Below are 13,220 nucleotides of genomic sequence, written 5' to 3'. Positions count from 1 at the left end.
CGTTGCGTTCAGCCTTGACCTGCATCCTTTTCTTCCTGGCCGCTTCTCTGTTGCATAGAATTGTTTTCTCCTTTTTTAATATCTGGGAGCTGTGGCATTTTTTTAACAGACTGCATCGTTTTGGAGTAATGTTCTCTTGAGGTGGGCAACTGAGATGTATAATTATATGCTGTGGAAAATGACGGTGGTGGGAGGAATGGGGGAGGAGGTTATTGAATCACGAAAACATGTTTTCTGTTCAGAAAAAAATGACTGTGTGCAGGATGTTCGATTTCCTTCTGCTCTGTGCCCGTGGAGAGCAGCATCCTGAAGTGGAGCAGTCATTGGTATTCACTGGAGCTTGCCTGGTTTCATTTTTATTGTTTCAGAGACGTATTGCTCTTTCAGAGTTGTTCCCGCGTTTGCTGCCTTTTCTCAGTATGGATGAGCTAAAGTAGTCCGAGGAAACACTTTAATTACATTTTAAGTAGAATCAAACCATAAGTATATTTATGAAAATTCTCGCAGAAGGTACAGTGAGACCATTAACTCAAATCCCCCAAATACATAAAGTGGGGTTTTTTAATAATAAAAGTCCATAGTCGGTGTGTTAAATTGTATCTGCATATTAAAAATCTGCCCTAAACACTAAATATTGCCTAACTGTGCATATTAGGTTTAAAAGTCCTCCCGTACACAGTGTGCTGGGAGCATGAGCCATGCTGGTCTGTCTCCCCAGCTTGTCCTTGCGCGGCTGCTCCCAGGTGGGGAGTCAGCAGCTGCTGTGGGGTGGCCTCAGCCACTCTTCTCTCAGTCACCTCCGCTGTGGCTCTCACGGGGCCTCTTTTTCAAAGTCACGCCTGTGCGTTGTTTGAATTTGATTTCAGTGAACCTGCTCATACTTTTGTCAAGCAAAAACTGAGAAATTAAGGCGGAGTTAGAGGTTGTACTTAAACTTGAACAACATGAAAGTTTGTTCGGGGGGGAGAGAACTGTAAGGGCAGATAAGCAGAGTACCCCCAGTGGCCAGAAGCCTGCGTTGACACATGCTCGGGAGTCAGCCCTCGGATGCCTTTTGGGATCAGAGTTCTCGCTTTCTCAAGAGGAGGATTCAAAACCGGGTTGTCTTTCCTTCCAACAAATGTAATAGGAACAACCCTTCTCTAGACACCATGTAAATGAGGTGGCAATAAACTTGTTTCCCAAGAAAATTGGTTCAGAGTAGAATTCTTTTCAAAGCATTCAGTAATTCACTGTCCATAGTTTTAAAGGAACAGAGGTAACTTTTGGTTTTCTTGAAGATGAAAATAATAGCTAAAGAAGCTTTTGTTCTTGCCCAAAGAAAAAAAATGCACAGGAGAAAATCACATAAATGTGTGTTGATTGGCCTAATTTATTAAAAGCTAAAAAGGATGTGAAATAGGACATAGTAGGCTGATTGCCTAACAAAATTACCTAATTTTCCTCAGGCATATACTGCATGTGGGTTTATCTCATGTTCTACCCCCAAAACAAATTAAAAATATATATATATATATATATATATATATATATATATATGTATATATATATATATATATATATATATATATATATATATATCATAAGGAGGTGGGTCACAGGGTAGTCGGAGAAGGCTCCGTCTCTTCAGAGTCTCAGGAGAGCAGGGATGGAGGAAGTGCCTGGCTGCCTCTGGGGTCGCACACCGGGGCAGGCCTCGCTGTGGCCCAGACAGGAAGCAGAGTCCCACAGCACTGATGAGCCGCCTTCCTGTCCTGTTGATTGTTCTTGCTCAGAATTCCCCAGCCAGGAGAGCCACCAGGGGATCACAGTGCTAAAGACCCGCATGTCACGTCACAGCTTCTCCGCATGCCTCGTGGTTCTAGAGCTACTAGGTATCTAAACAGTTACCTTTGTACTAGTTTGGGCAGAAGAGGGAATCTAAAGTCTAAGGTAAATATTTTCTCAGATGCTTTAAAAATATGCTAACAAAAATTCATACTCCAGTAGCATTTAAAACCGGGTCCATCTTTGAAAAAAATATGTTAATCTCCATATCAAAAGGAAACAAAAGCCAAGTTCATTTTTCCTCTTCCTGGGATCCCCATAGGCATATTACTTATTTTGCAAGCCAAGGACAAAGAAACATGGGCTTGACAGTGCAAATGTTTTTATGGGTAGATTAGCCAATATAATTGGAAGCAGAGCTGTTCCAGACAATGAAAGACCAGGTCATCATATCTGTAGGGAGACGATGGATGGCATTAGTTATCTGTTCTTTTCTTGGCAGCTTTTTCTGATGGTTTTTTTTGCTTTTGTTTAAGAAAAAAAATACATTTTGCCGCTCAAAGTGATTCACATAATTCCTGGGCAGGAAGCTGGGGATGCGCATGGCAAGAACTGCCCCTTCTGCTTGCCCTCCTGCAGTGGTCACGTTATCTTAAGAGAGAAGAAATTTTTCTTTTTTGTGAAAGTGATCAACAGTTCAACAAAGTTCACTTGACATCTTTTATATTTCTTGTCGCAAAGCTTCAAGGAGGTGAGGTGGAAAGTGATTGTTAGCCATATGTTTCTAAGAAGGTTTAACACTGGTTTCCCCTTCAAACTCCTTGTCAGGGTTGGGGTGGTGCAGGAAGAGCAGTGGATTAAGAGTCAGAATATGTTGAATCTGACCCAGGTCAGCCTGTTATGAGCTGGTTGTGGTCTGTCCGCCTGTCATGTCCCTCATGTAAAGCGAGGAGGCAGTCCCTCTGTGCCTGGCTGCTCCTGAGGATTACTTGAGTAGATGGACTGGTTCATTCTGCAAGACTTACTGGTGCTCACCATAGTTAGTGCTGGAGAGAGACGGCACTTCGGCCCCACCCTTATGAAAACATGCCAGGAGCTACAGGTAGTGCCCAGATATAAGGAGCTTGGTTATCATTTCATTGTTGTGTGTCTGTTTCCTGATTATCAGTTAAAGGAAAACAATCAAATTAAAATAACTGTTTTTAAAATCCAGGGTTACCACAGATGCTAAAGAAACACAGCTGTGATGTGAGCGCAGTCTACCACAGGAGAGCATCTGCGTGTGACTTGTGGCTTTGCCTCTGGTGGGCTAAGAGCATTTTCTCTACTAGTTTAACACGTGTCTTTTTTCCTAATTCATCACTGACCCCCGCTCCCCAAAACACACACCGAGATACTGTTAACTAGTGGCCAGGAATCTGCAGGAAGATGTTGTGATTTCCCTCAAAGTCACTGACCTTTTTTATCTTTCTACAAAAAGACAAAATTTGAAAACTTTAGATGGATGGGAAAGACTGAGGGAGACAAAATTGGTAATTACATCACGACAAGCTCAAAGTAGAATTAAATTGTTATAAGGGAAGTTAAATAATAGTTATTACTCAACTGTGAAATAGTCATTCATAGAATAACAAAGACGCTATTCAGAAAGAGAGCATAAATTTAAAATCCCTGAAGCAATTTTTAAATGCATATTTTATAACAGAATAAAAGTTACCTTTTTTAATAAACCCCCTGATGACATCATGGTCTTATTCTAGATGAAATTAACTAGTGCTTTAATGCTTATATTTCTATTTACTTATTAGTAACCTGGAAATGTTTTACTTGTATTTGTTCTGTATTATAGAGTATTTTACCCTTTAGTTAGCAATGGATGGTGTGGATCTACTAATATAGCTATAGGTACATAGTATGTGGAATCCTGGTATGCCCCCATGCTTTTTCCTAAATGATAAATGTAGTGTGAAACCTATTATGCTAATAAGGTGATGGTCATGACTAAGGTACTCTAAATTAAGACGGGCAGTTTAAAACTCTCTCACGTTTGCGGTGTTAGCTTTTCGCTCCTGCAGGATAAAAAGGGTGTGCCCTGCTGTTCTCTTGTGGGGAAGTACTGGTCCCGGGGACAGTGCTCCTTTCCAGCCAGCCTCTGAGGAGGGCTCAGCTGCATGGTGACAGCAGTATTATACAGCAGGTCACAAACTGGGCCCCAACGCGGCTGAATGAAATCTGCAAACTGTGCACATTCAGGTTTCCAAGCATTCAAACCCCTCACATACTTACGCCACCGAAGTAAGGCTTTATTTTGAGATCAAAGCCACACAGACTGTCACCAAGGCACCAAGTTGCTCAGCATGGATGGACCTGGAGAGTGTTATGCTAAGTGAAATAAGCCAGTCAGAGAAAGATAAATACTATATCATCTCACTCATATGTGGAATATAATGAACAACATAAACCGATGAACTAAAATAGATCCAGAGACACAGAAGCATCAAACAGACCATCCAACTTCAGGGGGATGACGGGGGCGAGGGCCGTGTGAGAGATCAACCAAAGGACTTATATGCATGCATATAAGCATAACCTGTGGACACAGACAGTAGGGGTGAGGGCATGTGCTGGGGTGGGGGTGGGAATGAGTGAGGAGAAGTCAATGGGGGGAAAAAAGATTCATATGTAATACTTTAAACAATAAAGAATTTAAAAAAAACACCAACTTGCTCATTCATTTAGTAACTAATGACTGGATTCTTACTGTGAGGCAGAGGCTCTGTGCAAACATAATGATGACCATACAGTCCCTGTCCTCAGGGAGTCCACAGCCAAATGTGCTGAGCACCATCCACCAATAGGTCAGGTCTGTGTGACATGCAGGTGTGCAGCGCTCACTGTGGGGTCTGTGAGCAGGTGAGTCCTCCCTAACACAGCAGTACTAGAAAGCAGTTTAACTAATAAGGCATAACTGGACTCATAAAAAGGAATAATAACCACAGACTAATCACTAACTATTGGTAATTGGTGAAAATAGCCATGGTGGCCAAACACCAGAGGTGGGATGGAGATTAGGGAGTAAAAAAGAGCTTCAGCCCAGCCTCAGTGGCTCGGTGGTTGAGCACCGACCTATAAACCAGGAGGTCACGGTTCGATTCCTGGTCAGGACACGAGCCCTAGTTGCAGTCCCATCCCCAGTACAGGGCGTGCAGGAGGTAGCCAAATCAGTGATTCTCTCTCATCATTGATGTTTCTGTCTCTCTCTTCCTCTCCCTCTCTGAAATCAACACAAATATTTTTAAAAGAGCTTCAGTTCTAAGGAGAGTGTTTGGGAAGCCATCTGGGGCATGTAAGAGGATGTGAGTTCCAGGCCCTAACACATTTCAGAATGGTGCTCTTTTATCTGCTCTGTCTTCATGTCTTCCTCCTTCTCTCCTTCCCAGTTGGTGCCAAGAAGTATAAGAATAGCTCGAGGCAAAGACAGGAAATCAGTTTTACTAAATGCTTCTTGCTGCCATACTTCTTCTCATTACCTCCTTATATAGTTGACCACATGAAAGTAAAATAAGTGTGGGCTGGAGTAGAAATGAAAGTCCCAGATGTTTCTTTCACTTGTCAACTGACAGCAGAGGACATTTTCATTATAACTTGAACAGAAAAAAATATATATATATATATATGTATATGTGTGTGTGTGTGTATATATATATATATATATAGCTAATAACATGAAGATTAAAGACCCAGGGTATAATAATACCAAATCCTTAAATAAATGGACATCTAAGCTCTAGCAGAATTTATTAAAGAATTTTATCCATGATGTCTCAGCTTACCTACTTTCACAGTCTTAACCAAAAATAACTTTCTTTCAGTTAGCAATTGGGAAGAAAAACAATATTTTTATATCTCTTAGGAGGATATTGGAAAATGGTAATATAATTCAGAAATTGAGAAAAAATGTTCCACTTTTCTGTTTTAAATATTAAAGTAGAAATAGAGATGAGCACACAACCATTTTTAATGGATTGTGCCGATCAATTGTGGGATCATCCTTTAGCCCCCATTTGTGTTTGTAACACTTAACTAAAAGAGAACAAAAAGCTAAATGAAATGTTTAAGATATAAAACGCTTTCATCAATTATCTCATCCACATGAACGTTCTTTTTCCTTCTGAGCTCTCGCACATTTTTCCAGACCATCCTGTGTCATTGAAACCCTGTGTTTACTGCACCACATTGTCATTCTTGGTGTCACTTTTCTCTTTCTTCCAGAGCTTCTTTGAAGGACAGTCTGCGCCATGGGACTCTGCTAAGAAAGATGAGAACAGAATGAAGAACAGATACGGGAATATCATTGCATGTAAGTATTGACGGTGTAATTGTGCTGGGCTGTAACTTCCTCCCGCTTCTGTGAAGATTGACCAGCAGCCTCCAGCAGTGAGAATTTACAGTGCAATTACCGCTCCATCCTGCTGGGACGCTGGCGTCGTGTTCATATTAAAGGAAGGAAAAACTACCTAAATACCCCCACTATGTCAGTGTGTCTAGCTATGGGGCTAGTTTCACTGTTAGATTTAAGGTTTGGGTAACATCGGGAATGTTAAAAATGCTGAGAAAGAAAATGCGTTTTAGGAGTAAACATAACGGTCCTAATGTTACCCAGCTGCGACTAGAAATAATGACGCCCGGCTCGCCTTGCTGTAAGGAGCTCCGAGTTCTCCGCAACCATTAACTCATTAATCCTCCGGACACTTGGGTTAGGTGGGTCAGTAATGGCCCCATTTTAAGGACAGGAAACTGAAACGCAGAAGTTAAATGAGAGTCCCCATATCACAACACTCATTAGCCAAAGAGCTAGGATTGTATCTCAGAAATTCCCAGTTCCTGTGGAACTGAATGTTACCAATCCATAATGCCCTGGACGGTTTTTAAATTGAGCCCAACCTCATTAATGTTCCGTAACGATGCTGGGACACGTGGTAGATTGATGAGCCTCCCTCTCCCAGGGCTGAAGCCATCCATCCACTGCATTAAACTGCTCTAAATCACACCATCTGCACCAAGTGTGCACGAGGTACTCACAGAATTAGTACTATTTCTAAATAGACATAAATAAAATTTAAAAAAGCAGGAATAGACCCAGAGAGCATCTAGCTCGTAATGTCTTATTACTTACAGAAGAACAAACTTGAAAGGTTTGGATAGTCCAGGGGAGCAATATATTAGCTCTATTGATTATGAAAGTGCAATTGAACTTTATTTGCCTGAGTTCACATTGCTTAGTAGGACTGTAGAGATTCGGTGGCAGCACAGGCCAATGGAATTTTCTGGGATTCTGGAAATGGCCTTTCTGCGCTCTCCCGTGCAGTCACCACTTACCAGGTGAGCACTTGAAATGCGGCTGGTGCAACGGAGGAACTACTCTCTCAGCATCTTTCCAGGTTCAGCCCAGTGCCATTAACCATAGTCATCCGGCTGCACATTACGTCTCTAGAATTACGCATCCCACATAACTGTAACTTTGTACCCTTGACCAATATCTCCCCATTCTCCACACCCCCAACCCCTGGTAACCACTGTTCTGCTCTCTGCTTCTATGTATTCTTTTTAGATTCCACATGTAAATGAGATCGTGCACTTGTTCTTTTTGATGCCTATCTTATGTCGCAGAGTATAAGGCCTTCCAGGTTTATTGTGTTGTTTCAAATTGTTATCTTTTCTTCTAGTGTCTGTTTTCTAAAGTCCCCTTAGAGCTGTCTGTGGTCATCAATATGATTTCATATAAGGCTCTGTGCTGGCATGTCCTGAGATAGCACTTAGACCACCTGCCGAACCATTATTCATACTTCTAAAGTAGGGTATCCAAATACTTAGATACTACTGTTAACCCACCCCAGCTAACTAGGGTGAGTTCAATACCGCATATGGCTGCCAAAATACCACTACTATTGGCTTAAATACCAGAACTGTCAGGCGCCAGCCCTTGCCCACTCTCCATGCTAGACCTCGCAGGCTGAGTTATTCGCTTAGGAGGGGTCCCAGCGGGTGTGAGCTTCCCAGGTGAATCTGATGAAGCCAGTGCAGTGCCTAGGGCCCCTCTGAGAGCCATCATTTGGAACTGTTCCCTCTGAGACTGTCTGTGTGTCTTCAGTTATGGCAGTGTAAGGTCATCTTCAGAATTGTTCAGGTTGTGGAAGGATTTGAGGAATAAAAAGAATGAAAGTATGTATCTAAATCATATATATATGCACACACACGCATACACACACACACACACACACACACACACACCATACTGGCTGTTTCTTTAAGTCATAGAGAATAGCACTGTTACCGCCTCCCACACAGGCACACACACAAACGTATATAATTGCGGAAAGATGATCTCATTAACTGGGGAGCCTGCTTCAGAGCACCTAGGCCTTGGGAATAACACCGCTAACTAGGATGAGCAATGGGGGGATTCAGTCAACATATCTTAGAGATTCTCATTAGTGCTTTTCTGAGAATATAAGAAGTACTAGTAATGATCACATTCATTGTTTTGCAAACGTGTTGGAATCTAAAATGCTTTTAATGATGCTTTAAAACTGTTTATTGGCTTTTGCTCTTAAGTAAGTTAAACTTTTTTCTTATTTACACTATAAACGTGCTGAGCTAGCCCTTTCCAAATACAAACTAATACCCAGTCCACCATTAGTACACCACACACATAAGCATAACCCTCTTGATACTCTCTTAATTATAATTAAGTCAGAACTTAAGACATATATCAAATCTCCCAGCTCATGGAAGCCCCTTACATCCAAGAGTCCTCTTTTCTGGGGGCAGGCAATTAGAGGTCATAGCCAGAACCTGCAGGCCCTTCCCAGGCTCCCTCCCCCTTCCTGTGGTCCAGTCAACAAAGACACATTGATCTGACGTGTGCCAGGCTCCATGCCAAGCCAAAGGAATTCTTTCAGCAGATACTTATTGAGAGCTTATTACATGCCAGGCACTATCCTAGGTGTCAAAGAGAGAGCAGGAAACAAAATAGAATTCTTCGTCCACATAGCACTCAACATGCATATGGGACAGACAGAGAAACAACCCCTAAGTAAACTGTATAATGTGTATATTAGAAAGGGAGACACGTAACAGAAAGACAGCCTTGTGGTCAGTGCAGTCCCTGAGAGGAGAAGATGCTGGTAGTACCTGATGCAGGTGAGGAAGGGAGCCGGTCCAAGCAGAGGCCCTGAGGGGGTGGTTCTGCCTCAGCTCAGTGTTGGGGGCAACAAGGAGCCATGTCACTGGAGCCGAGTGAGCTTGACCGAAGGGAGAGGTGGGAGGTGGGAGGTGTGAAGATGCTGGGTGACTGCAGTGAGCCCCAACAGACAGAGGCCCCACCCTCAGGAAACTTCCATTCCCGGGGGTGGGAGGAGAAAATTAAATGATTGTACAAATGAACTAAGTGATTATACAAATAAGTGAAATAAAGGGCCACAAAGAGAGGTACATGGTACTGTGAAACCCCACAGTGGGGAGTGGGGGTAGACTTGTTCAGGAGGTGTGAGAAGGCTTCCCTGAGGACGTGAAATGAAGACTACTTCTACTGACAGCGGACCAGACCCTTCGCATGAGGGAGCCCTTGCGTTTGAGGAACTGAAGGAAGGCCAGGTGGTGGCTGGAGCTGGGAGGGGTGAGAGAGGGCCGGTGGCCAGAGAGAGAGGGAAGCCGATGTCAGACCTGCAGGGCCTTCTAGGGGAGATTAGGGATTTTAGTCTTAAGATAAGAACATGGAAAACCTTATTAAAGGATTTTTTTTTAGGAGAAGGGGTGAGGTTTGTAAATTAAATTTGCCTTTGGAAAATTTAACCTGACTATAACGTAAAATAATTAAGTGGAAGGGGACATTAGTTAAGAGATTCAGTAACCCAGGCAGGAAGCAATGATAATGTGGATTAGAAAGAAGATAAGTAGATGCATTCAAGAGACATAATTGGTCAAACTGAATGGATAGTATGTGGGGTAGGGAACTCAAGAGTGAGGTGACTCTGGTGTTCCTGGCTAGCAGGAGTATGGATGGGTGGGTGGATAGAAGGACAGTTGGATGGATGGACAGATGGAAGGACGACTGTTAACTCAGATAGGAGGGGAGCTCAGGTGGGCATGATGTTGGTGGTAGCAGGGAAAACCTATTAGTTGAATCTGGGGAATATTGAGATGCCTTTGAAACATTTAAATGAGATACCAAGTAGGTGGTTATATAAACTTCTCTGAAACCCCAAAGAGAAACGTCTGCGCGTGAATACAAATTAATGAATCTTGGGTATTCAGGTGGAAGTGGAAGCCATTGGCATGGAAAGATTATCTGTGGAGGGAGCATGGAGGGCATTGGGAGTCAAGAGGGACTTTAATAAGGAGAAATACTCAGACAAAACCACCTAACCCATACAGAGGAGCACTGCACCATGGAGCAAAGGGCATGCCAGTGTCCTGCCAGAATATGTGCAGAGAAGACTGTGATGTAGCAACCTGAGGAGATCGTTCATGAGCATAGCAGGAGCTGCTAGGAATGGAGTGGGTGAAAGTTGAGGAGGCCAATGAGTGAAGATAAGACAGTGAGAACAGACAGCTCTTTGAAGGAGAAGAGAGGGGTCCCTACTGAGCTTGGTCTCCATTTCGATTGGGTTACCCATGCCCTCCTATCCATTTTCCCGGCGAATTGTGACATAGCCAAGAAGAGAGTGAAAGCTTTGACCCAGTCTGTCCACCTGATTCTTTTGACCAATCTTGAGGGTCCCTGCTAAGACCACTCTTCCAGGATTTTATTTTAATAGCCAGGTGCTTCTCTCTGCTATGTGAGTGACTCCTACAGTGTCACTTTTAAGGACTCTACTCCGTCATGGCCTGGCTTTGGTATAAAGGCAGGTGAAGGGAGGAGCAGAAAACTAGAGTTTAGTTACATAAGAATGGACTAGCAGGGAGAGGTTTGGGGATGAAAATTCAGTTGGATGAGAGTAAGGGAGAAACTGATTGCTACACCAGGTTTAGGAAGGCAAAAAAGCAAATCTAGAAAAATCAGGCAAAATAAAAGTCAGGGGTCCTGCTGAGAATCTGAAGAATAATGAATTGGAATTCCTGAAAATGTCTAAGTAAAAAAGAGAAACAAAGCAGGAGTAAATTAGTAGCATCTAAAACCAACAGCAAGACTGAAGTTTAACACTACCCACCCACCGCTATACTCATCGTTTCCTTATTTGCCTCATGCTCAGAGCCTGCATGGCCTGAGCACCCAGGTGGGCACAAGCAGGGACACGAGGCTGGAGTCGGGCTCACCCAGGGGTGAGGCACCAGGCACTTCCAGAAGGTACTTGGCTTTTCTGCATCTTGTACCATGAAACCAGTGCAGCAGCAAGAATATAACCATAGGAGGAGCAAAGCCATTATTTGAAGGTCAATCATAATTAAAATTAATTTCCAATCTCCTCTCAGAGGGCAAAGGTTACTTAGATCACTGTGATTCTAATTTACCTTAAATGTGTCATCAACATTTAGCAGAAAGAACAAATTGGTTGGAGGTGAAAGATTATCAATGATATGATCCACTTCTGCCGCTGTAGTAATATCTAATCACATGCAAGCAAGCCTGTTACCCATATCTGTTGTGTTTAGTATGAAAATTGTAAAATATTTGAAGCTACTGAGCAGTGTTTTAAACGTAATATTACTTGAAGAAAATGGCATCAGTAACATGTTTCAGGGGCTGAAAGCATAAAGACCTGTTTTAAATATCACATTATCCCACTTCTATTGTATGAATGCAAACATACAGGCATGCACACCCAAAAATACATACATACATGAACACACAAATGCACACATGCATACATGCATATTCATTTATAAATACATGCATCCATGGACACATACATACCAGCAGATTATAATTGTTCATCAGTGAGCAGTGGTTTGTTATGCTTTTTTTTTTACACTGAAAACAGCCATTTAATTGTTTCTCTTGCCAAGTTAAAGTATACAAATCTCCTACTTCCGTGATAGAAAAACTGGAACTGTATTAAGCACAGTATCTGTATCTGACATAAAACGATATCAATTTGGTAACAGTATGAATAGTTATCCATTTCCATCAATCTGTATTTATATAGCTTAAAATTCTATTTGTAATTTTAACATGTAGTTATTCATCACAGTACTTATTAATTTATATTTACAAATGCTTTTCACAATCTGTATGGAGTGCTAGAATTTCTCCATAGCTGATTATCATTGTATTTATATCATATATAAAAGACTCAAATATTTCAAAAGCTGTAGTTACAGACTTTAAATTTTACTTCAAGAGTAGTTACTTCGTTTTGTGATTATTAAAACTAAAAGAAAAACAAGAAACATTTATACATAGAGATTTCACGGACTTTGTTAGTTTTTTTCCTAAATGGGGCTTAAACATGAATGACCTTGGGCTGCAGGGAGCACCTGACCTCCCTGAAATCATAGCTCCCTGCACGGTCCATGAGAGTGGCTGAAGAAAGGCATTTTTCTAACGGAACTCTCCATGACTTTCCTCACCTCCCTCAACGGGGAGGGGCCACTTCACAAAACAAATGCCTGGGATGCCCCACAACACAAGCCATCTCTGAGCTTGAGGAATTTCATAGCTGATACTTGTTTTGGGAAGAGAGACCCACTGATCTATGTGGCTGCAGTTTGTTATGCTTTATAACAGGTCTTTATGTGCCTATTTCTTACCCCCAAAATACAATGTTTGCCCTATTTCATATAGTAAAGGCTTTTTTGGAATAAATGAGAGGAATGGCAACAAGGCCTTCAAGGAGACTGTGTCTCAAAATGTCAGATTTTGTACCTTTCTTAATGGGTAACATTGAGTTATAATTATAACATAAATTTTAGTTGGCTTTTGATCATATTCCAGTCATCCCTGGCTAAGTAGGTTCTTTATTTCCCAATTATAAATGCCATTCATACACATTAAAAAAAAATTGTGCAGTAATGAAAACTTGGGGAAAAGTGCCCAGAACCTCACCAATAAAATTCAAACCCAGCTTTCTATTTTCTGTTTCCTTCAAATCTCTTTTTGTTCTATGCCTTGAAGTTGATGGCTTTATTATTCTTAAATAAAGATAGCTCTATTGTTTTCTTTCTCACTATAAAATTAGTATAAACTGTGTAGAAAATTGAAGTAGTACATAAAATCACAAAGATAGAAGTAAATATCACCCCAAATTTTCCCACTCAGCAGAAAACCTATCCTTTCAGTCATCCCACCATGCATCCCTACACACATGTACAAATACGTAGAGTTTCATACAGATAGACTCCCTGAGACATGCTGCTGTGTGACCTGCTCTACTTCACTCTACAGTATGCCACAGAGCTCTTTCCAGGTAAAGGCAGAGTAACCCTTTTAATGATTGCATCACAGTCTATTG

At 41.8% G+C, this 13,220-nt stretch overlaps 1 protein-coding gene across 12 annotated transcripts in view; it reads left to right on the top strand.

Moving 5' to 3' along the window:
- PTPRM (protein tyrosine phosphatase receptor type M) overlaps window positions 1-13,220 on the top strand; it is a 666,818-nt gene that overhangs the window by 563,525 nt on the left and 90,073 nt on the right. For all 12 annotated transcript variants that reach the window (XM_036321438.1, XM_036321437.1, XM_036321435.1 and 9 more), the window contains one exon: window positions 6,040-6,127. In XM_036321438.1, coding sequence (XP_036177331.1) covers window positions 6,040-6,127 — 88 coding nt within the window. The remainder of the gene's footprint in view (window positions 1-6,039; window positions 6,128-13,220) is intronic.

Source organism: Myotis myotis, unplaced genomic scaffold (genome assembly GCF_014108235.1).
Source record: "Myotis myotis isolate mMyoMyo1 unplaced genomic scaffold, mMyoMyo1.p scaffold_m19_p_9, whole genome shotgun sequence".
NCBI lineage: Eukaryota > Metazoa > Chordata > Mammalia > Chiroptera > Vespertilionidae > Myotis > Myotis myotis.
This window is presented reverse-complemented; position numbering and strand designations above follow the sequence as displayed.